Source organism: Melozone crissalis, unplaced genomic scaffold (assembly GCF_028551555.1).
Source record: "Melozone crissalis strain CALT ecotype California unplaced genomic scaffold, PUWL_Pcris_2 ptg000019l_1, whole genome shotgun sequence".
Lineage (NCBI taxonomy): Eukaryota > Metazoa > Chordata > Aves > Passeriformes > Passerellidae > Melozone > Melozone crissalis.
In genome coordinates, this window is record NW_026535797.1 from 24,878,992 (window position 1) to 24,904,796 (window position 25,805).

The window sequence follows — 25,805 nt, forward strand, 5'->3', positions numbered from 1 at the left end:
TTTCAATACACACTTTACAAATGGTTACACTTAGATGGATGTAAGTTTGGTTTAAGTGATTGTAATAAAACATTTCAGTGCAGGTCACCATTTTAAATAAGTGCATCTCCTAATTTTTGTGAGAAGTAACTTTCTGATTTACTGCTATACTGAGTTCAAACACCCCAACAGTAACCTGCAGCAGAGGTTATTGTTAACTCTAATAGGATGGTGAGCCTGACTTGAGAAAGCGATTTTCTGGAATTTGATTTTCCTTACTTGGTGAAAGCTCAAAAGTGCAAAGCAGCTGCTGGGCAGCTTTCATGGCACACACACTGCTCCAGTGCACTGCTCCCCTGACCTGCAGCTGCCTGGTGAGGCAGGACAGAACCCCTGCAAATGTGGCCAGCAAATAAAGATACCTCAAAGAACAAGACACAAGTACAAGTGCATCCAGCAACAATTCCCAGTTACAATTTTGTATTATTCTTTATCAGTCTATTTAGCTTTACAATGAGGAGAGAGTGGAAAATAAATGACAGCACCACAAGGAACTGAGGGACACAATGGTCCATTTACCTTTTCTGCCTCAGTCCCCACTTCCAGCTGCTGCTTCTGTTTAATGCAGATCTGCCCCACTTTAGCCAGGAGCTCATGTGGGTGAATGAAGACTCGTGAGCTCAGTAGGAAAGTGAAGATGTAAGTTCTCTGTGGAAGGAGAAAAAAAGAAAGAAAAACAAGTTGAAAAGCTTTAGCAAAACTAATGTGTCTTCCCTGGAAAAATTAATCTGTAAACGATGAATGTAACTGCTTCATTTAAAATTTCTATAATTTTTCCTGTCTCCAGAGAAATGTAGGTCCTTTTTAGCTCTGTTGAGAGGAAATGCTATGGGCTTCAAGGCTGTTAACTGTGGGGTTTTCCAATTATCAAATGGTTTCCTTTTAAAATGCCAGACTCAGTGTGCTTAATTAGTCATCACTTACCAAAGCCACAAATGAAATACATCTAATGAAGGGTGTTATGACTCTTAAACACCATCATTTAATGCTGCTTGGTTTCTTCAAGAGTGATTGATTGTTTCTGACTGAGCTGCAGAAAACTACATGATGTATATCCAAACCACAGCTGTAATTTCTTCATGTTTGGGGATTTTCATTCCTTTCTCCCCACAATCACTGACAAAAGTTTTCATTTAGTTTGGGGGCACAGGACAATAATTTAGTTTTTAACTTGACTTTATTTATCTGGGGCTTGTTTCAGAGTCTTTGAATATGAACACTGCTAATAAATACCAGCAATGAGGATGTCTCATTAGAAATAGGCTCTCCATTCTAATTTAAAAGCTGTGATGCACTGTATAGTACTCTGGACAACTATCCATTGTACCATATTCTGGATCATTTAATTGAAGTGAGGATGATTTTTTGTCCCAGTCTTTTTCCAGTGCTTGAAACTGGGCTGCTGCATTGGGCTGTAATTGCCTGACTAATGACAGTAGCACCTCATAAGTAATTCCATTTTTCCCCTCAGGCTTTCTGGTAAAATTCGGAGTAGGGAAATTATAGGGGATCTCCTTGACACTGTATTTCAATTAACCTTTGTTATGTTTGAAATGTGCACTGTTACTTTTTCCATATTTTAGTAATGTGACTTTGCAGGACACAGCCAAATACATTTAAATAGTCCCTGTGAGCTTGTACCACCTTGGGCTGGGCAAGTAAATTAAGACAGTTAAAATGTTAGGGCCAGTTGTCTAAAATATGGTAGCTCTACTATCTGCTACCAAATTCTGCTGCTTGCAGTTGCTTGAAGGAGCTTATAATTAAACAAGAATGGTGTCTTTATGACCCCAAAGAGGTTATGTGGTATGTCTCTTTAATCAGAGTAAAATGTGCTATTAATGAAAAATGTTTTCACTTCTCTAGTACTCAGCATGCCCATAATACAAATTTAGCACAAAATAAATAACGCTAACCAAAAGTCACAGTGTTCTGGGAGTGAATGGAAAGTATAATAGTATTAAACACATATCTAAACATACAACTCTGTCCTGTCCTTCCGAAGGAATGTAATGAAAGTACAGAATGTACAATGTGATACAGCAGCAGTGATTCCTAAACTGATGTGTTCCCTACTCAGAAGGAAACAACAGAAAGAAATGTGTTGGATTGTGAGATTTGGGGTGTGTGTGTGTTTGTGTCTTTAACTATGCCTACTTATCCTCTGTTTCACTTTCTATCTATCTCATGTGTTCATTGTTGTCCCTGAACTTAAAACTGTGAGTTGGACTATGTGGAACAGGAATTTAGCTGTTGGGTGAGTCAGCTGTCACTGGGTTGTGTGAAATTTTTGTTTTGCACTGAAGCCTTGAAGCAGCCCTCAGGTTTTACTGTATTTTGCATTTGAGAGATGAGATGGGTGGGGAGGGAAAAAAAAAAGGGACGTGACATTCTGATCGCTTCCCCACATTCTTGCTTGGGGAGTTGAGAGGGCCTGGCTGAGAGATGTCTGTGTGTGTCAGTAGCAGGGAACCACAATTTCAGGCACACTGCCCTGGCAGTGACCTTTGCTCTGATAAGCTGGAACACATTGTTTTAAGCAAAGATGTAATTTTGCATCTCTCTCAAAGTAATTCTAGAGTTGGTCTCCTTGGTGGAAGCGTGTGTGATGTGGCACAGAGTTTATCCAGAGGGACTCTGAGAAAGGGCCACTCACAGCTTCATTTTCCTGCTGTCACACAGCAAGAAAAGTGTGTGCACATGACCTGTGCTTTTATTTGGTTCCTTTGATAATGTTTTATAGGATGTTCATAAAAGTTTTGAACTGGTCAGAAACAGGAAGACACAGGCCATGACAGTGTGCATTTTCCACTTTAGGCTTGCTAATGTGTCTCTGTAATCAGTAATTACTGTACTGGACCCATGCAATGCTTTTTCAGACAACATCAAGCTTTTAGGTTTTAGAAACAAGTTATCATTCCTTCTGCAACCCACCTGCTCTATTTTCATTCCATTTTTAAAAGTAATTTAACTGGAACTATGTTCATTACTTTGGAAAACAAAATTGTTCTATTGTGGTCAATCAAGATATGCTGGTTTACATCATACTGGTATCAAATTGAAGAGTTTTGATACTTTCATTACTGACACAGACAAGGACTACCAAATTAAAAATGACAGCATACTGGATCCCCCCCAATTTCCTTGTCTCTCTGCTAGTAGCCACTTCTTATCCAATAAAGAAATTTCAGAGTGAACTAAGCCATGCATTTCAGGTTAGTGCTAGGTCTCAGGGGCTAAAACACAGTTGTTTTGGATAGTAAAGATTTCATACTAATTAGTATTTCATACGTAATGTATGTACATATGTAATGTCATATGTACAGAGGCTAAATATTATGACAGTGCAAAAACCTACAGCTTCTCAGGCAGTCCTCTAGCCATGGAGAGGATGGTTTGGAGAAGGAAATTTAGCTCTGAAGCTAGCTAGTTTGATACAGAATGATAAAAAAATGCTCCCATAAGCTATAAGAGTGAAAGTTAAGCTCCATTTATCCTAAAAGGGACAGGTATTTGGGAGGGGAGGCAAAAAAAAAAATCCTTTCTGCAGTTGGGAGAATGTAAGTAGACACAAAAGGGGCTTGTGCTTTGCAAGAGAATAAGAAGCCAGATTCCTTTAGTGCCTAAAGTTGTTGCTAAGAGATGAGCTGAATTATATTAAAAAAAAGGAGTGTGTGAGTGCACAAGACTAAAGAAGGAATTGTTACTCTCTGACCCAAGAATGCACTGATGACTTCTCGAGGCGGGGAAAAAAAATAAAATTTCTCTGTGTGCACTCACTGCTCATTCTGGAACTCTGTGTTTGTGAAATATTTTCTTCAAATATTTTCTTGCTTGGGCACAAGGGTTGCAGACTGGTACATTCCATTCCTAACCTCCTGAACTCCTCTGTCTCATGAGCATACATTTCCCTGTGTGCAGAGCAAGTCCCCGCACACAAACAAGACTCAGAAGAGCAGCACACTAATGCAGGCACTTATCTTTCCTGTCCTCCCTTGCCTGTCTCGTGCTCTGCCAACATGGCAAACACATTTTTGTTCTGCCTCTGTAACCAGCACAGAAGACACAGTGTGTTTGCTCTGTCCCCACTCCCTTGTTCCCTGCCCAGAAGGTTCCTGTGATCAGCGTGCACACAGGCAGCAATGTAGTCTGGGCTCAAATGCAGTCATCAGAAAACTTGGATGAGTGCTGCAACTTAGCACTGTGTCACTCTGAAAGAAGGTAACCCCTGCTGTAATACTGCCACTGGCTTCTCTGGGTGACACTTTGCTGCCTTTCTTTGGATGAGCAGCCAGAGAGTTAAGCCTAAGAGGTTTTGATACTTCTCTCTTGAACTTAGAGGACTGGCTGCTCTTCTGACAGGATATCAGCTTAAATGGCCACCACCAACCCTCTGTGGCAACTCCCCTAAAACCACAAATGAGCATGAAATGAAGCATAAACATGTAACTGAAGGGAAATAGAAAACTTGAATTTGAAGATAACTCATATACAGCTTCTTCTTTATGTTGTTCAGAGCTTATTTGTCCACTCATTTTATAAATAATCCTTTCACCTAAACTGGGTGATCTGGTTTACCTAAAGGTATGTGTTGTGCTATGGAGGAGATGAATTTGGTCGGATGCTGTTGTCCATCTCTCTTTCCCTGGAGTTACCCCTGGGTGCTTCTGTTGGATGCTCAGCTGTGAGCCTGCAGGGTGGGGCCCATGGCTGCTTGCTTCGTGATGCACTCTTGCATGGGACGTGAAGGGAAAGCACCACGGAAACTAGCAGCATTACAAAGTAAGCTGTAGACCCTTTACTCACTTCCTGGAACCATTTTCAGAATGGCTGTGTTATAAATAGATTTCATGTTGCAAGGTACAATGAGAGATGTGCATTAGCAGCTACTTAAAAAACTTTGCTACACTTCTGAAATACATGAATCTTGTTCCTTGCTACTTGTATCAGAGGAAAGAGAAGGAACAGGCTCCTTGGATTATCCTAAAGCTATTCATTCCACTGTAACAGCACACCAGCTCTACCCACTGGTTTCTTCTGTGCATCTGCTCTACAATATGTATTTGGGGGTGTGGAATGGAGATTTAATGTCTTACAATGGTTATCCCTCTGAGTCTTAGAAAGGATTTGGTACTGGCAGCACAATTGTATGTTAGCCATATTTAAATACAAGGTTTAGGATTACTTTTGAACTGGAATAGTAAACCATGCTTGTTTTGCTTTTTTAATCCTATACTGATGATTGATGGCAATTCTGCACATTCCCACTGAACTCTGGCATGGAGAGTCCCTTTTTGTGGATGATGATGATTGTGAGGATGTGTGGTGTTATTTGTGGGACCTTGGAGGGACCTTATTGTGATTTAAATGAGACCACAATAAAACATTCTACACAAATTAGATTGAGAACCATACAAGATATAGCATGGCCCACTGCAATAAACATTAAGTTTGGCATACAACTTAATAGTGACTGCAGTTTCCTGCTCCCTTGTTGGTTTTTCAAAGTGCTGGGATACTTCTGTAATAGCTGCTGCTTTTTCAGAGCTCACATAGAATAGAAGTTATATAGACCCTCTGATCTTTGGCCACTTGTTCCAATAGTATCTTTCATTAATGGGCACAAAGAGTAATTTTAAGTGATAAAGTGGTATCTTAATATCCTAGGTTCAAATTCTTACTGCACACCCTAGAGTTACATATAGGTAAGATTCACTTTGAGGACTGCACTGAGGATGTTCAGCCAGTTGCAAAATCATTTTCAGGCTTGAGAACATACATTATTACAGCACTGTCCCATTAAAATGTCTTTAGAAAGAGAGTATTTTAATTAAAATCTATTTTAGGTTGTGATTTTTTTTTCTGATGGCCTAACTAGGATATGCATAGAAAATTAAAGGGAAAAATACTAGAGCTGTTTTCAGGTCTGCTTCCCTAGGTAGGACCTGGTTAGCAGTTAATCTTGGCTGCATTAGAGCTAAAGCAGCTTAGAACTATGAAAATTCTGTGGCTAATGCTGCTTTTAATTGGTTCTTAAGGCACCCATTTGAGTTCAAGATGGCTTTATCGTTTAACAAGCGCTCTCATTTAGAAACAGAATATCCCTATTGAGCAACGTCTTTAACTAAGGAATATTGCCAGTAAAATAAATGCATCTTTAGCCTACATCTCAATCTTGAATCAGACAGAGGTAGAATTTTATGAGAGAGCAACAATTCAGATACTAATGCAGTATGGGAGTAGTAAAGCATGGGAGTAAAAAAATCCCCTTTTGGTGGCTACTTACATCTGGATAATAGTCCATGGTGGGCACCAGGCGCTCTATCAAGGCCTCCAGTGATCCAGAAACAAGGTTCCCATCCTGGTAAACAGGGTCCACACATCTCTCTCCCATGTCTGGCTGCACTTGCCCACTACAACTGGAACCAAGCATGCTGGAAAATATTGGCGTCTGGGGCATAGTTTCCTGCAGAAGGGCAGAGAAAGAGAGAGAGGGTTAAGCTTTCTTGCAGGATGTCTTATGTGTGGGTTTTACAGAGGCATACATTAAACACAATTACAGATTTGACTGAAGGCAGCCTCAGCATTCAAGCTGAGTTCTGAATCCAAGCAGTCTGCAAGCTGGCTTTGGTGTTTGAAATGCACTTTAAATTATGTCTCTAAAGCTGTAGATGCATGAGTTATAAGAATTTTCCTCACTGCACTTCATTTCTTCCTTCTCCCCAGTTTTCCCCTAGTTCCTTATGCATAAAACTAGACAGAGATGAAAATACAGAATGCTTTCTGAATTTCCAAGATACTCAAGTGGTGCCTTACTGAGCAAACAAACAAATACTAAGCTTTAATGTTCCCATTTTTACTGATTTTGAAGTCAGATCTTTGGCCAAAACACTTCACTTGTGATGATAAATCCTTCACCACTTCTGTAGCTAGATGCAATCCAGGTCTCAGCACAAGGGCATCTTCTGCATGTAGATATCTCTGGAAACAGCAGGGGATATCCTGTCTGATCAAAATTGCCGTTTTTTTAAAACATGTACATGAAACCAGGAACTGGGTGGAACCGTGACATATACTGTCATATACAAGCCTAATTTCAACAGTCTCTTTGGAGATCTTTGCTTAGGATACAAACCTGTTGTCGCAACAGAAAAACCACACCAAGGTTTGGGGTTTGCACCTCCCTTCCCTTGACCACAATTGTATCACTGTACGGCAGCTTTGGAGTAAACTCCAGGGGGTTCCTTGTTTGTTTTGAATTGGCTACAGCTTAAATCTATGCAGAAGGCTAAACAAAACATCCTGCTGCTGTATGTAAAGGTTGGAAACGCTATTCAGCATCAAAACAGTTCCCCCTGGCTGCTGAAATAGTCAAGACTGTTTAGGAGATCAAGTGCAAAGAAGGCAGCATTAACTCTTGAGCTGCTGTCTCACTGTCTCAGAAAGAGACAAGATACTGACATAGATGAAAAGCACTTATGTAGATGAAAAGGATTAGGCCATTATCGGCACCTTTAACCTGACAGCTGTTTCTAACTGCGCTCATCTCCTGCACTTAAGTCTTCTCCTGAGCAATTTTTTAATGCAAGGCATATTTTTCCTCTCAAACTCTCCAAAGTCAATCATTCATGTTTACAACTGGAATACAGAACATTTTTCTCCTCTTAGGCACTGATAAATGCTAGGTGCACTGTGAGGAAAAAAATACCAATATTAACAGAACTTGTTTATCAAAGTGACAGATTTACTTGTGTGACGCTGATAAGTAGAACAGTTTTGTGGCTTTTACCAAAAGACCATTGCGTACATATGTGATAAGAGACATAAGGGAAGTGTAATTCCCTGTAAGATAAATATAGTAGCTGTTTAATAGCAACCAGGGAGACCACAAGGAGGAATGGAGCTCAGTTTCAGAAGTTCAGGACACAGAGTCCAATAAAATAGAAAAGGCAGGATCTCATGTCATATCAAAAGAAATGAAAAATGACAGTTCTGCACAAAAGCGCATTGAGGTTACTCAGTATTTTACAGATTTATCTGTTAGGCCTGAGCTTTGCAGTACATAACACCGACAAACGGCTGAAGCTAACGGCTTCGCTATCTGTACTATGTAACTCGCCAGTAATTTGCTTTTTTCCCTTTTAAGGTCCATAGCAATACAGCCCCAAGCTGCTGCTCAGGATGGTCTGGCTGTGATGAGCACTTCTGGCCAAGAACTTGAAGTTGCACAGGGCTTTTAAGCGAACCTAACCACCAAACAAATCCTCACCGAAACGATGCTTTAGCGGGAAACGAACCCCGCTTTTGCCATCAAGCCTTTTAACTCCTTGAAAGGCGCTCGTTGTTGCATCAGTTCGGTTTTTAAAGACCCCTCTGGAGCGCAGCCTGAACCGCTCCCTTCCCCGCCTCCCTGGCTGTCCTGGTGCCGCATCCCGCGGTGCCACCGCGCTCCCGGGGCTGTTCCCGCGGGAGGGCGGCGGGCACAGCGGGGCACGGCCAGGGCAGAGCCGGGCACAGCGGGTGCGCTCTGCCGCCGCCACCCCGCGATCCTGGGGCGCTCTCCGCGCTGCCCGCGCCCCCAGCCCCGCTCCTGGGGCGGGATCGCTGCGGCAGAGCCCCGCAGCACCTGCCGCCGGCCGTGCCCTCTCCCCGCCGCCGGCCGTGCCCTCTCCCCGCCGCTGGCTGGCGGGACCCGGCGGGGCGCTGGCTCCGCCGCAGGAGCAGCTCCGCGCCAAGCCCACCCGTGCCCTCCGCGCTCCCGGGGGTTCCCGCCCGGCGGCCCCCGGCGCTCCGTGCCCCGCAGGTGGCGGCCGGGCCGGCCCCGGCTGGGGCAGCGGCGCTTACCCTCATCTTCCTGGCGCGGCGCTCCCGGCGGGCGGGCGGGCGGGCACCGGGCCCGGGCTGTGGGCTCTGACAGCCCCGACCGCCCGCCGCCGCTCCCGCCCGCCCGCCTGACGTCAGGGCGGCCGCGGGGCCCCGTTGGCTGAGCGGCGGCGGGGCCCGTTCAAACGGCGCCGCGCGGGGAGGGCGGGGGCGGCCGGGCACCTCTCTGCTGGGAACGCTCCATCTTTCCGCGTGCTTTGGGGTGGCAGGGCTGGCTCCCTCTCCCCACGCTTTTGCTTTTTGGTTGGTTTGGTTTTTCCCTTTTCTGTGTGTTTCTCCCCCAAATACGCGTTCTCCAGCCGCCAGCCGGCCCGGCTCCCCGCGCTGCCCCCGCGTGTGCCCGACGCGCTGCTCGGGAGCGCGGCCGCCCAGCCCTGCCCGCTGATAACTGATTTTATTCCCCTCTCTGTCGGAGTTGATTCTCTTCTAGCTGCCTGAGCCAGTTTGATAGCCCTGGGCTTGTCCCGAGCCGCAGGGCTGGCGCGGGACCTGCCCCTGTTGTGTCACACACGGGCACCGGTCCTGTCTAGAGCCTGATCTCCCTTGGAAAGGCTCCGAGGTGCATCAATCTGCCCCACAGAGTCCCTCACCTGTACCCAGGAGCAGCTGAGGGCTGCCATCTTTTCAGCCTTTTCCCACACAACCTTTTCCCCTTCTTGTCCTGTTCTTCATTTTACTTGAATTGGGATGGTTTAGTGGTTGCTACATTGTCTCCAGTCATTATTCAGATTTATTTTTGTTATTCAAATTATTTATTCGATTGGAATAAATCAAATATGCTGAATATGTAGCAGAAGGCTTCTCTAGTTTCCATGGTGATTAATGTAGGAAAAGCCTTTTTGGAGGTAGGTACGCCACTCTAGGTAGGTGGGCACGGCAAATTAATTTGGGCACATGCACGTACTCAGGAGTGTAAGGAACAGATTCATGATTGCTCACGATTTGAGGACAAGCACTGTCATCCGTCCCAAACACACGTTAATTTTAGAAGGATATGCAGCTACTCATCTTTACTTATTGCTTACTAAATTCATTTTGGCTTCCAAATTCTAACAGTTCTGCTATAGAGATTATTTTCCTTATTTAAAATTAGTTTTTCTTTTAAACAACTACTAGAAAAGTCACGTTTCCCCCCCCTCTGCCAAGTCTGCTTTGCTCAATCCTGGCTCTTCGCTGTACTCCACAACCTGTGAAGTGTGCAGGTGCTGTAGCAGACCTGATGCCTGTTTGTGCTGAGGCTCTGCTCAGTTACAGCCCCTGCCTGCCTTGGCCCTGGGCTGGAATCCAGGGAGTGGTGTCTGCATTGCCACTGTGTAATGGTCAGGGAAATGTAAAGGTAACCCACAGCAGGGTGAGAGACAAGTTTTGTTAAGTCTTGTTCAAACATCTTGAAGCTCTTTATAAAAAGTTACCAAAAGCAGAAGGTAAGAACTTGTAGGCTATCACTGTACAACATGATAGTATTTCTTTCTGAATGCTATGAATATCTTTCAATACCTCATCTAGTATTTATGGCTAGGAGCAACACCAGCAAGCCTGCAAATAAGTATGCATGAAAAATAGGTATCGGATTTCATTCTGTTTCTGTGCTAATCTGTTTTCCAACCTTACTCAAACATTTGCTGAGACTTTTAGAAGAAAATGTCCATTAATCTTAGCAAAACATACCTAGTTAATTGAGCTCTAGTCACAGATTCAATCTGTTGTCAAAACAACCCGTGATCTTTTTGTTTGTTTGGGATTTTGTTGGTTTTAGTGACATCAGAAATTAGATCTGTCTTGTCAGTGGAACTAAGAAATGTAGGAATTAAGATAAAAGTAAGGAAAACTATGCTAGCTAGGCATGCTCTCTCTTCTCTGAGACGTGTATCTATTCTGTGGTTTTGTTCCATATTTCTCCATTCAGTAGACCAGCAGAGTCTGTTTAGACTTTTTCTATGTGTATGTAAAGAAGCATATGCATGTATGCATTATACACACATAAACAAGAAATATGTACATTTAACCATACACGTATAAACATACACATTTGTATGCTTATACAAATGTTGGGGGGTGTGCTAGGATAAAAGCTTAGTAAAATATCTTTTCCTAGGATACATGATGCTTGGTTTTGGGGACACTGTGTTGTGCAGTCTTGTTGGAAAGGTAGTTTTTACAAATCAGAGGAGCTGAAGGCCTTGTACAGCATGTAGCAGATGAATCATGTTATCATTTCATTTCATTTCCCTTCTGTAAAGTGTGGATGATGACCTTTAGCTATCTATATTCTGAGTGTTGAAATCTGTTGATACAGAAACTCTCTGAGGTCTAATTGTTTTTGTAGTTATGTAAGGTCTGTTCCTCAGCAAATTGCTTGCATTTTGAAGGTGCTTCCATCAGGCATTGCCTCATGTTGCTGGTGGGTGTTCCCCAGAGCAGTTTAATCAGCAGCAGAGCCTGTTCTGGTTCTGTGGCTTGCTTTTGAGGTGACACTGCTGTGGTTCACTTGGGCTGGTCAGAGCAGCATCTTGCTGCAGAGTGAGTCAGCAGCAGCCACGCCGTGCCTGCCTCAACCTTCAGGGTTGCTTCAGCCTCTCTCCCTCTGGCCAGCATCACCCTAACACCTTCCATTACCTGTGATTAACGACCTGGATTGACACTTGCAGTGTTTGGGTTCTGTTCCTGCTTGTGCTCTGGACACTTGACTGACAAATTTTTTTAATCCCACTGTGCCCTCAGTATTCATCTGTGAGATGCTGATAAGGTATTTTCATGCTGTTGCACTTACTTTGTATGTTTTTATATTTGGGCAGTAAGCTTTTGCCTTATTGTGTTGGGATACAGTTTCCCAATACAGGTACATCTCATCTCCAGTGGAAAATTGCTGGTCAATAGCTTGGTAAAAACAAGGAATTTTAGCAAAGAAAAAATGGGTGAAAATGAAGGAGAGATCAATTTGAGAGTGAAGATTATAAAGAGAGTCGGGGAAGAAGAAATCTGAATTTTTTCTACTCATCTTAGGTAACAATATTTTGGAAACAATTTGTTCAAATGTGCCTGCATGTATATTTTAAATGTAATTGTACTTAAGTCAGTCATTACAAATGTCATTAAAGCAGATCTGAGGCTATAATGTCAATTATAAAGGGACTCTCCTGCTGTCCTTGGAGCTTTCATTGTCAAGCTACTCGAGTCCCTCCCTTGGTCACCTTCCACATAAGTCTGTTAATAATGAACATTTGGTTTCGTTTAACAGAGTATGTCAACATGCTTTAAAGCCCCAGCATCTGCATTGAAGGAAACAAAGAGGGACAAAGCCACAGGAATTGGCATTGAAAATGAACCTAATTGTGTATGGCATTTTTCATAGTGTTGATTAAATACCAGCACAGGGTCGAGTTTTCATCTGTCCATTCCCACCCTTTTTTATGCACACAGTAGGATGAATACAGCACATGGCTTAGGTCTTTGAAGCACTGCTGGGTTTATGCCCAGCCTTGTTTCTAACTTGGAGGGGATGTCTGAGCTGTTCCCCAGAGCTCTCCAGAGCTCTTGCAAGTGGCCAGGGTATAGAGGGTGACAGTGTGATGTTACATCCTGCACATGTTCCACTGGTGCACTGTGCCCACAGAGCAGTGCAGGAATCCTGCTGCATGCACACCACCTTTGCAGGTTACAGCGCAGTGTTCTGCTTCTTGCCACTGCAGAAGGCTTTAAGTCATATACAGCCTAATACTGTCATTTGGAATTCAAAAAAGAATGCTCAATTAAAAATGGGTGTTACATTCATGGGTTTTATGGATTTATGGCCCTGGCTGTAGGCTGAGCCCTTTTATCTGGACTTGAGTTAGGAATTTGTCCAGGAAATGCCATTAAACTCCACAACAGTGGCCTTAGATAGGGTTTTTACACGGGCTCATGTTAGTAGGGATCATTTGTAAGACTTCATAAAAGACTAAAGGAGTAGAATGAAGTTAAGAGATTCAAAGCCTCAGGTGGCTTTGTTCAAGGAGCATTTGGGTTCTGGTCTTGTTCATAGGGCTGCACAAGTGTTCAAGGTTTCCTCGTTGCACACAAATTTTCAGATTTAAAAGCTGTTCTCAAACCACTTTTAGATGAATTTGAAGACTTCTAAATTTCAGAGATTCATGCTGCAGAATAACTTGATGGCACATTAATAACTTGGCAACAGATGGGAGTGGGAGGAAAGAGTTTCAAATTGTGGTTCTGAACTGAGCAAAGCTTTATAAGCTTGAAGCAAGGTTGAGCATGCTAGCCAGCAGTCTTTGATTATTACTGACTATGCCTTTGTCTCCCTCTCTCTGACCTGGGGCATGAGGAATCTTCCGACATAATAGTTTTGTCTGAGCCAATGACTATTGTAGTTTTGAAAATGGCATTTTCTGTTTTGAAAACGTTTTGCTGAAGGGGTCCTGACCAGCTCTACCCCTTAGGTGCCCAGCAACTTTAAGAGCAAACCAAGATGAGAATATAGGAGCAACTTAAGATGTTTGTTGCTATGTCTGTTTTTAGTTCTGTCTGAAAGGGGAAACTGGTGGTGAAAATTCTGTTCTGTATCTGTGGAGCAAACTGTATTTTCACTGGCATAAGGGCAGCTCTGTGACACCACTGAGAATAACTCTCTGCTGGGCAGGGTGAAGCAGATTTTTCCCTGATGCTGGGTCCTGTAGCTCCCCCTTGGACTGAAAGGAAAGGTCTTCCCCAGGATTTAGAGAGGACATGGTGTTAATCCCCAGGCATTTTAGTGCCTCTGCCAAAATAACAGATTTAACATAACCTGACATGAGTTGCCTGTGTTACTGGTGTGTGGCTGTTAATTAAACTACTGAGATTTTAATGGCTATTTTGGCACTGCTGCCAAAGGAATTCCACTAGTCTGTTGGATTCCTGGTTTTCATAGATAGTCTAGTCATACAAATCCGTAGTTTTTAGGAATTATCTTGCCTGCTGATTATGATTTAAGGAACATTCAGTTAGGAAACAACTGGATCAATCAGTTTTGATTAAATAAAATACAAATATAAAGGGTTGATACTTCTGCTTTGCATCAAGGATGTAACAAGAGATCCGTTACAGAAGTCTGAGAACCTCAGATCATATAAAGGCAGAGGAGATTTAGTCAGAGTGAACTAAAGGAAAAGATGTCAGAGAAAGATGTAGGCTAGGCCTGCTCTGCTTAATGGAGCTAGAACTGCGGGAACTTTTTATACATAAATGGCAATTTGTGTGTTTTCAGGAGCTGATGGAGCCTTCTCACTTTTTCTAAGAAAGGGCAGAAAAGGCACAAATCCCCCTATTTAACTGCTTTTAATGTTTGTGATTCAGTCTGATTTTGACTCCAGCAAGGAATCACAGAAGCATGTTAATGTAATAGGCACTCTTTATATTAATTTTATCTCAGGCTTTTTTAAGTAGACTATTTAAAAACAACTGATATTCTATTTTAAATTGGGCTCAAGGCTGGGTTCAAGATGAAGGAGCTCTGGACTTATCCTAGCTAGTGTGCCCTTTACTTGCATATTCATGCTTGCTGTGACACCAGCAATTCCAGGACCCTGCCACTGAGCAGAAAGGGAAAATGAATTATGCCAAGGAGGAAGCATGTACATACATCAGCAATTTGATGCCCAGGGGAAGAAAAATCTGCATGTCTGCTGATGTCAATCTTCTTGATATGGTATTTTTGTGAATGCACGTGGGTTGCTATTTCTTTTTAACTAGCTCAACAAAAAATGAGTTTATTTTTAGTGTTATAAGCTTCAGGGCATCACAATTAACAGATCAAAATTGCCAGTTTGATTAGTCAACCTTCTGTTTGCTTTAGCAGAAACTATGACAGTGGCACTGTTAGCATTCCCACAGGTATTTTGGAAGATTCATTACAATCAGTTATGGGATCCATTTTTTCTCCCCCAATTTTCATTCTCTTTGGTTCTACAGATTTCATTTTTGAGCTGATGGAGAGAAGTTCTGGGCTGATGAGCTCATTTGCAGTAACTCCCCTGCAGCTGTATTAGTTTAAAAGCATTTCTATTAAACATGTGATGTGTCTTGTCTTACCTGAATTACTGCAAGTAATTCAGTTCCCATGAACATCTATTGCTTGGGCTCCTTTTGCTGACACTGCCAAGAAGTTCATCAGCAGTTTTGGGGGGAGTTTTACAGTACTCTGAAGTCTACTCATTTTCCAGGGCTCTTAATTGCTGTTGGTTGAATTCTAATGTCTTTATTTGGAATAGAATCAAGGTGTGGTAGTCTTGGCAATACCTTGAGGAAAATATATGGAGAAGTATTGCAAAAATAGTTAAATATGGTATAATTTTAGCAAAAGGCTGCCATCAAATTAAGTATTCAAAATTAATTTTTAAGGAAGCATTCTGATGGCTAACAAGAGCTAGTGAACAAATGGATGAGCTCCCGAGCTTAATTAGTTTTATCTATAAGAACTTTTCTCTCACCTACAGTGATTTTTAGCATAGTTTAGGAAGGACTGACGCTATTACATCACAAACTCTGTATTCAATTGGTGCTGAGTACTCCAGAACAGAGGTTATTGTTCCATATATATGTATGTTTATCCTTTTTTGCATATCCTAGGACACAGTCTCAGGCTATTCAAACATAAACTATTGAACCTGAAGCTCTAAAGTAGTATGGCCCTATGTGCCCAAATCTGCACTGGGTTAGGCTGAGGACTGTTCTGCAGGTGAACAAACTCCCTGCTGTAGATACATAAATGTTGAAAGTAAAAAAAAAAAAAAAATCAATTATCTGTGTACTAGTGATATTAAGTGATCAATTACTTAATCTTCTGTTTTGCTAAAGCATCTTGACATGAATCAGTCAAAAAATTCACATGACTGAGCTACTTTGGCCCAAACCTCTATGAAAGTATCTTTCTAGGACATAAATGTAAATGTACTACAAAGAAAAGATTTACTGTCTTCCTGGAGCTTTTATTTTCCCTGTGGTCTGTGCCAGTCAAGCCACAATTCAAATAGCTGATGATGAAAAAACAACGTGCTCATTGAACCTGTTTGCTTTGTCATTTAGGGCTGGCACGCACCTGAAAGTTGACTAAGTCATAGGATAACAAGTTTCAATAATTTCTAGTTATATATATTTTTTAGGAGCAGGGGGAGCACTTATATTTTTTGTCAGGAGGATACTATTGGATTTTTCACCCTTTTCTCTGCCTTTTTCAAGTTGGTTGTGCCAGAATTAAAAATCATTTCGGGAGGTATTTTTATTATTTTACTTAAATTTTACAATTGATATTCTCCTCCCTTCCTTACCAGAGGAAGACTCAGATGGTGCAAAACAAGCACAGTGGATTCAAGAGCCACGCATGTTTTGATGAGTCTGGATTTCAACCCCACAGCTGCTGCTGTGGCATCAAACAGATGTCATGTCAGGCAGCAACTTCAAAGGGGATTCCCTAGGCACGAGCATGTGGGAAACTTAAAACGGATCCTGTTTCCCCTGGGGAAGCTTGTTCCTTCTGCTGCTCACTTGTGTTCCCCATTAGGCTCTGTTCTCTCACAGCAAAGCTGTGCTCACCGTGGGCACAGCCTGGCTCAGGTCAGGTTTAGAGACTTGTGGTAAGATTGGCTGTGGGTGGATTTCTCTGGTTTTGGTGTTTTTTTGGGGGGGGGAGGGGTTTTTTTTGGTTTTATTTTTGGTTTTTTTTTGGTTGTTGATTTTGACTTTTTATTTTCATTTGTGCAGGGATACCAAAGCTCCCTAGAATCCATGGTCATGTTAGTAAAACATTTTTTTAGACTGGATCTCAGAAGTCTGTGATCTCTGTAGGAATTGGAAAGCGCTGTAGTGCTTAATGCTATTTTCTCTGCATTTCCTACTTTTCTAACCACATTTTTTTTTTCCAGAGCTAGACAAGGTAGAAACAGATGCAGGTTGTTGATATAGCTGAGGAGAGAAGCTGTAGAGATATATGCTGGATTTATGGAATGAAGAGCTGCCACTAAGGCAGGGCTGCAGTAATTGTAATAAAGCTCTAAGTGATGTTCAGAAGTGTGGTCTCCCCTTGCCCAGGAAAATATAATCAGCTCTGTTATTTGGTTTTCTCTCTGTAAAGTCTTGAAACAAACAGACAGCACTCTACATACAAACTGTAAAGTGTTATGTAAAGCTCATATACACACACATTGCATAAAAACTAAAATATGTAACTAATATTTCAATTTTTTTGGATAGCAAGAATGAAAACAATTTAAAAATTTTATTTCATTTCTCTGCCATCCTGTCCCTCCCTGGTGCTTCTGTGTATCCTGAACGGATAGCTACCTACTGTTTGAGTGGTATTTGAGCTGGTGGTTTAAAAGTAAAAGCTTTCCATGTCTTGGCAGATTTCCTGGCCATTCTATTCATAATGCCTTTAACTTTCTTAATGATATGAGAATTTTGGCCAGGTAGTACTCTTACACTTCTTTAAAATCTGTATACATGAAAAAAGCTTCCAAGTGCCTTTCCCCCAAATGAAGCTGCTTAAGCATAATGACTTAGCAGTGTTGCAGCACTGATTGTTAATTTGGGAATGTTCACTGAAAAGCACATTGTTTTTCTTGTGCAGGAGACTAGTTCCCTATGAGTATTTTATAATTTCCTATTTTCTCACTTGTGGCTCCCACAGAATATATGCATGGCAAAGACAAGCTAGAAATCCTAAACTTCCAAGGCATCCCACTGGCAGCTGGTTCAGACCTAATAATATCAAAGTAAAAAATGCAGCTTGTTTCACATGAAGTATTGCAAATGCAGTAAGTTATTTAAACAGTTATCTTTGCAAATTCTTTAAAAAAATCTAGCCCAATTTCAATTAGGGAGATCTAAAATGCTCTCTTGTCCATTTACAGCATAAATGCTTTATAGATTTACATATCACAACCATTTTCTTCCTGATACTATATTCTATCATTTCATCTTGTTCTAAGAATAATTAGGACCATAATATAAAACATTATATACAAAATTCTCCCATGATTACCCACCAGCCTGCATCAAATCTCCTTGATAAGAAGACTGAGGAATTTCTTGTCATATTATACTTTGTGCAGTCAAGGAAAGGGGGTGTATCACATTGTAGCTTCTACCGTGTTCCTTATTGGATCTGCTGTTTCTCTGGGATAAAAATTCAGTGATGCTGGAGAAATTTGAGGCTGGAGAGGCACTCAAGTGTTGGCATTTTAAACACCTGTGTTGCAAGTTGAGCACAGTTTTGCTGCATGTCCTTGGTAGATTAAGTTAAACACATACTCCCACTCACACCTACATCTATTGAAGTAAAGAAGGGTTTGTTCAAGTGGAGCAGTTGCTTCTAGAAACAGAATTGTAATTTTAAAGCAAAAGATGAAAAGCATTGAATATGCTTTTTATTGATAGTTGTTTTCTAAAGTAAATGAAAGTCTTGAATGGCCTTAGCATTGCATGATACATAATAATTCATATTAGCTGTTAATTAACTTTTTTAATGGATGTTCTATGAATTTGGTGAAATGGCTGCTTTATGTTTTGCAGTTCTCAGTGAGTCTATTGAATAAAATTTTTTTTTCATTGTTGCTAAAGCTTTTTACTGCTGCTAAAAATCTAGAGAACATTACTGTTTTATGTAATCACTTCATTTTTATAGTTTGCAAAATACTGGCAGGCTTTAACTGAGGTTGGTGAAGGAAGGCAGGATTAACACAGAATTTCAACAAGGCCTTCTGTAAATAACCATACAGAAACCAGGGCACAAACCATAAAAGATCATCTCTGGCCTGCTGTCTGCTACCCTTGTCAAAACTGTGAATAACAAGGCACTGAGCCTGAGTGCCAACCACTGCCTGACTTGGCACTGCCCACACTTACTCTGGAGACAGGAAAGTAAGTCAAGGAAAACAGGTCTCTGATGAGAGTGCAAAGCCAAAGAAGTAGCCACATATATCTCCCCATTCCTACAATCTGCACTATCATGATGATCAACTGAGCTCCAATATTCACAGAATCCACAAAATAAAGTAGAATTACAGAAATATAATGCAACGATGGAATGCTCACCCCATATCTTTTTCTCCAATGTAGCATAGACATCCAAGCAAAAATAACTTATCCAGCTATAGAAGCATTACTACTTGGAAGATTATTATTCTTTAGTTAAAATGCTAGATTGTCAGGAAAATTTCCCAATGAATGGAAATAGCCTGCTTAGGCACCCTTTGATCTGAGCTGTGCTTATCTCCATGTTGGCTGATCAAGATACATGTTTTGCCTGGATGGTGACTCCTAGGGTGCTATGGTAAACGACAAGATTTTGGCATGGTTATTTCTTTAAAAGAGCCCTCCAAAAAACCTCCCCATTTCATAAGGAACTTTGGCTTCTAACTTTATCCTGAAAACATCAGAATTGCATCTGAAAGCAGTTTATAATCTGTCACAAACCCCTGCTTTGACATGTGTTTTGTTAATTGAACTTCTGAGGATGTGCAATTCCAAGGTGTCTGTTTAAGGAAGCAGTGTGGCTCACCTGGTTCACATATTCACAGCTAAGCTAAACTCTCATCTTTATTCTGTGCAGCATTGCCATTTCTACTGAAACCTAATCCATTATTCATAACTGCTTCTAATTTTGGCCTAACTTTGAACTGGAGATAATTGGAATGTCTCCAATTGTCTCGTATGTTCACATATCAAAGAGCATCAATTCAGAAGTTAGCATTGTTCTTGTGGTGCATGCATGTGTGTGCTGTAAAGAGTGAGGAAATATTGTTTGTTTAGTGATATTGGGATATTCCACTGTTTTCTTTCAAAAATAAATGATAATAAATTTGTAATCCTGGGGAAGGGGTGCCATAGGTTGTCATGTCCAATGCTGCAAGACCTGAGTATTAGCACAAAACTTGTAGAGGCAACAGAACTCATCTGAGTGACCCCAAGTAAAGGTTGATGTTTAGTGTTACTTAATCCCTCCTTTCCCTTTGGTGCTGCTTGTGATCACAAGTTCCTATTTTCATTACTGAGCAAAATGATCTTTTTGTTATTACTATTTTTCCTTATTTTTCCTTCCTCTATCTTGTATTGATGTACTTGGTTCAAAGTCTGATTCTGCATACATTTTGTGTTTTCAATGCAGATAAAAATTACCTCACCAAGAGCAAAAATTTAAAGATTTTGCTAATTTTTTTTTTGTTTTACTGTGGATATGCTATCTCTGTAAAAGTGACTACTAATAGTGTACACACCTAGGGGCTCAAGCACTGAATCCAGCACAGCACTCCGAATGTTACAGCACTGAAGTTGCATCCCAGGTTGATGCACATAGGAAGTGCTTAGATTTATCTTGAAGTTGCCCATTCAGCTTCCTGCCAAGATCTCTGCTCAGTTTAGAAGATAAGCAAAGGTTTACAGACTAGAAGTGGCTGATATCTCTTCATTGGCAACAGATTAAAAACCAGAAAAATACAGTTTGATCAGTGAGTTTTTGCCTTTTTCTCCAGATGAAAAAGTAACATTTTTTAGAAACAGCTGTCAATACAGTCCTCAAACCTGAGCTAAGTAATCTGCTCCCTTTTCTGATTGCTTTGAGGAGCATTCCTGTGCAGCTATGGCAAATGTCCCAGCAGAATTTTTCATATCCTTTCAGTGATAATTTGTGCTCAGTTTTCAGCTGCAAAGGACTAAAAGAACATTTCAAGCCCACACAAAGTCTGACGAGAGCTCGTGACTGTCTGCAATTTGGAACAGCAGGCTGCGTGTTCCCTGTTGCAGCAGGGAAGATGTCAGGATTAGGTTTATTTAGGGTTTTTTTTAGTATTATTAAGATACAGCTGATATCTACCAGAAAAAAACCATTTTTTTTAATTTCCATGCTAGCAGAATAAATAATTTTGTAAGATTATGAGAAAATAAAGGGTAAGAGTGGATTGAATATGCATTTTACTTCTTAACATGTTGGTGAATAATGAGAGAAAAATCAACTCAGGAAAGGCATCCCTCACCTTTTGAGCTTTTAACCCTTCCCCAAAGCCTGTCCTGCAAATCCCTTGAAGTCCCATGTTCAGCCACCAGCGTTTTTTGCTGCCCATCTCCTTCCCCTCCTCCAGCCATCTTCTTGCCCCTTCCCCCCACTTCCCATTAAAAGGAAAGCTGCTGAGAGCTCATAAGCAGCAGGCTCATGCTTTCAATCAAAGCAGGGAGCTGAATAGCCTTGCACTCAGAGCCAGCTCAGCAGAGCTGGAGTCAGGGCCCCTTCATTAATGAGAAAGGAATCTCTGCACCTTCTGAAATCTTCCAGCACTCCCCCAAGCTGCCTGAGCCACACTACTTGTGTTCCTCAAAAACTTCCCCACTGCGACCACAGTTCCATTTCTCTCATTCTCTCCTCCAGCTCTTGAAAACTAAATATGCAAAGGTGATTTCCCTGCCCTTGCTGGGTCCATGATCTTTGCTCATTAGGAGATGCCATTTCAAATTAATTTCTTTTCCCGCACCCTAAACCCTTGTTTTTGGTGAAAAATACAGTTGGGCTTAGAATTTTGTGCAAAAAAGCCTAACATTTGCATCAGGCTGGCCAGACATCTGTGCAGTGCAGGTCCAAACCCTGGTTTTGATTCTCAGGCTCAGTGGTTTCCACTGGCAGTTTTCTCACTCAAACATCTTGTTTCAGTTCACACCAGCTGAGTTTTGTCTTGAGTTTATAGGGGTTGCAACAAACCCTGGAAATTCAAATGCAGAGCTCAACTGAAACAGCTGCTGTCCTTGCTTTTGGCCCAAACTACATTACCACCTAAGTTGCTAAAATCATCCTTACCTCCTGAAAATTACCTCAGGTTTGGTGAAAACCTCGGAAACCTAACATGGTACCTGCTTGGTTTGGGAATGTTTCATTAGCTTATTTATAAGCTCATTTAAACTAATTCTGTATCGTAAGTATGAGTGTGCACCACATCAGGAATTATGTAATTTCATTTCACATATTTTCAGAAACAGGGAAGCATTCTTTGTCATTATTTAATATTTTTTTTGCTGTGTCTGTATCTATGCTGTTTGTAATGGGAAAGGAATAGTTACTGTCAATGAGGGAATAAAGGAGAATGAAGCAGTGGGGAAAGCCATCATGCATGATTTCTGGGAGAGGCACAGGGCAAGTATCCAGTTGCTGTTCTGTGGATTGTCTCAATACTTTGGTCTGACGAAAAAATGTGTTGGTAGCACCCCTGCTATGATCGCACAGGTAAATATAAGTGACTTTTCTTGTTAAAAGTGTGGGGAAAGATGCATTGTATGTAGGAAGGTGAATTGAAAAAGAATGTGGGAGTTGATAAGAAATGATTGTTTTATAGATACAGTGTTACTAAGAATTGGTTTAGGTTTCAATAGTGCCTTTTACATGAGGTAGTTTCAGTGCTCATTCTTATTTGGAAACAGTTAAGTTCAAACTTCAGATTGAATAGCCAAATTCAGATTTCTTTTGGTCTTTAGATCCATTCCACATCAAGAGTTGTAATTTTCTATTAATGCATAACTGATAGTGAACATTTTTCTGTTAATCTCCTTGGTGGAACCATGCAGTATGATTTCTCCTTCTAAGAAAGAGAAAACAGTTTTGATTGTTGAGTTCTGTTTGTTATTTTATGTTGATGCTACACACAGCTCGAGGATAGAGTGACTGACTGAATCTGAAAATCTGAGCAAAAAGTACATAGAATTCCTGAATAAAAACAAGCTATATTGTCAAAATAAGCACTGTGTGATAAAGATGACAGAGAAAAATGAGGAGGGAATGTACAATGGAATACTGTCCATGGAATGTTAACTGCTGTGGGTGCTGATTGCTTGCTAATTTAAACAGATATTGTGAGTGCTCATAACCAGGGCATCAAATGCTGGCAGTAGCTTTCTCTGCCTGACAATCATGCAAAAGAATAATTTTTGATTGGAGTTAGAGATGTAGCTCTAAGTTTATGGACAAAACCAACTAGGTTTCCCTCTGCTCCCCTTCCACTTGGTTGTTGGGGTTTTTTTAACGCCTTAAGTAACTTAACTGAAAACTGACAATAATTGGGTCAGAACCCAGGGCCGAGGGGAGCAGCAGTGCTGCAGCAGTGAGTTGAGCTGCTCATGCATCCATGGGCCATGACTGCAGCAAGTGGCTGTGAACTGTGCCAAGCAGGGCCAGCTTGCTGTGACTGAGCCACTGGCTCATGAGCAGACAGCAGTGGTCCTGGTGCCAGCAGGGAATGAACTCAAGGGTTTGTGGCTGTGCCCATGGCTGCTCTTCCAGCTGCTGGGGGGCAGTGCCTGCTGCAGGCTCCTGAGCAGCAGTACAGGGGCAGAGAGTGCTGCTGCTCTCCAGGCTTGGTTCTACATTAAATAGCAGGCTTTCTCTCCTTGCCATGCTCTCAGGGCAGAGCAGGGTGCTGCTGCCTGCTGGGCTGTGCCATGCTGGGCTGTGCCCTCTGAGTGCTCTGTGACCCAGCCCCAGGGTGGCCTGGGCAGCTCAGCCTCCCTGCCCAGCTCCACAGCCCAGAGCTGCCCAGGTGGCTCTGCCACCTCAGTCCTACCTGCTACTCTCTGCCCTTTGCAAAATGAAAAAAAAATCAATGTTTTAAAGTATAAGACTCCTCTCCCATTGCTTGGCACCAGCACAGCTTTGGAATGTAGCCAGTATTCCCTTGCAGTTCAAAGAGGCCACTCTGGGTTGTCTGTCCCAGCAGATCTGTCCCAAGGGATTGGTGTGTCCCTATGCTCCAGGAGTGCCCTGCTGTGCCAAGGCCAGGCAGAGAGGGGGCCTGGCTGCCGTCCCTGAGCTCTTGGTGTTGCCTGGGGAAGGCAGAGGTGGATCAGCTGTCCTGGGCCATGCACTGTGTGAACTGTGGGCTGCAAGCACAGCCTGGCTGCCCCACACTTTCTCTAGTTTCTTCCTTGCCAAGTGCCATCTGAACATTTGACTTCCCCTTTGCAGCATTGCTTGGCCTCACCCCTCTGGAAGCACAGGGATTGTTTGAGTCCCCCTGGTGCCATGAACTGCTTTTTTCAGGATTTTTCCAGTTAGGATCACTAGGAAATACATAACTCCTAGGCACAGCTGAAGCTCCTTGCAGTGATTAAAACTTGTGCATTGCAGTAACAGCAAATGGCATGAGAAATTTCAAGGGCTGCTTGATCGTGAACTGTTCCCTGCAGATGTGCCCAGAAGAAGTTTATTTAAAACTTGTGCTCCTGTTTCAGTTTTCTGAGAGGAGCATTCAGCCTCTATTAAATTCTGCCAAATGGAAAATAAATTAAGTTTTAGAGTCATCTATCTTCTGTATTCTTATGATTTTAGAATTGATTGAAAACTTTACTGTTACAGGGCCTGCTCTGAATTTTTCAGGTAGGCAAAGAGTGTGATCCTTTGAATTATTTAAGGCTGTGCTAGAGCAGTTACCTGTTTACTTTTCTATTGCTACTAAATTTCAAAAAAGGCTAAGAGAGGTAAAAATGATCTTTGTTTATTCATACAAAACATCTCTGCAAGTCCCACCCTTGCCCCACAGGAAGGACCATCCTTAAACCAATTTAAAATTTGGGGCTGTAAGCCCAGAGCCTTCTGTTTTGTCACTGCTGAGGTTAAGGAGTCAAGGGTCATGGCATTAATCAGTGACTGCGGTGCAGAACAGAGCTGCTAAACCTGTGGTGAAATTGGAGCTTGCTGCCATGGGAACAGAGTGCAGCATTTGGGGAGAGCCAGGCTCACCCTGCCAGGGCAGAGCTGGGCAAGGGCACCTCTGCCTGGAGCTCTGCTTTGGTGCTGATTGCACCTGTGGGTGTGGGCATGCTGCATGTAGCCTTAATTTATGGATTTTCCTCTCTCCTTTAACAAGTCTGCTGGAGTCTGTGCCCTAAAAATTAACGTCAGCCAGCACATACCTGATTATTGGTGTGAGTGGCGAGAAAGCACCAGAGAGTAAGGGCAAACTCCACAACCCATGAAGTTTCTGAGATGTTATCTTAATCCAGTGGTGACTGATGCCCTAAATTCTTCTTTACTCAGTTCATAAGTTTTTATTAGCACAAACAACCCTTAAAGAAAGGAGCTGTTAGCAATCTGTAGAGCTTTTACAGTACAGTTCCGAGTCATGATACTGGAAGGTGCAGAGCAGATGTAATGCCTGTCAATTTTTTGTTATTAATTACAAGAGAGGAATATTTCATGCAGCTTCTCCCTTTCTTTCATGCAGTCAGACATCCTGACTTCTTAATTTTTATTGTTTAATTTTTGATCAAAACAGGAAAATGCTGCTTTTATTAAGAAATCTATCTAAATTAACAGGTTGTTATTTCTTTCTTTAGAATATACAAATCAAACTTCATGGTGTCATTCAAAGCAGAGAATCTTTTCTCCTGGGTATCACCAGTCTACAGGGAAAGTTATTGTGCTTTAATATAATTCCTGAAACATTAATCACAGGGACTATAGTTTTGCAAGAGGTGAAGCTTTAGTTGTTTACAGTCTGTTAAGCTATTTATTTACTGTGTGTTCTCATTCCTCCCTTAAGACCTTCAGAAATAAAACATACAAGGGCATAGCAGTTCCTTTTCTCATTTAAGTATGCAAACATGGTTTTCAGAGCTCTTCTTTTCCTGTGGCAAAAGCAAGGTCAGAAGATAATATAAAACAATGTATCTAAAGTAGATTCTGGTTCTAAGCTAGATTCTGGTTATAATTTGAAAGCATTCAATACTGTTGTCTGGTTTTAGTCCTAAAATATGCGTGGATGCCCCATGGCACAAGGCAGAGAAACCTGGAAATTGCTTTAATTTGTGCCCAGTCTCTGCCCATAGACCTGGGCATCCTGCAGAGGTAATTGGGTCTGGTCACAGCCCAGCTTGGTGTGCTT

The 25,805-nt window shown here is 41.8% G+C and overlaps 1 protein-coding gene across 3 annotated transcripts in view; it reads right to left on the minus strand.

Annotated features, from left to right (window-relative positions):
* Window positions 1-25,805, minus strand: part of RASGEF1A (RasGEF domain family member 1A) — a 145,497-nt gene that overhangs the window by 15,926 nt on the left and 103,766 nt on the right. For 2 of the 3 annotated variants that reach the window (XM_054276841.1, XM_054276843.1), the window contains 2 exons: window positions 6,326-6,505; window positions 559-687 (listed from right to left, as the gene is read on the minus strand). In XM_054276841.1, the coding sequence (XP_054132816.1) occupies window positions 559-687; window positions 6,326-6,505 (309 nt within the window). Of the gene's footprint in view, window positions 1-558; window positions 688-6,325; window positions 6,506-8,883; window positions 8,964-25,805 lie in introns of those variants that run through there. The other variant, XM_054276842.1, reaches the window with a different exon arrangement.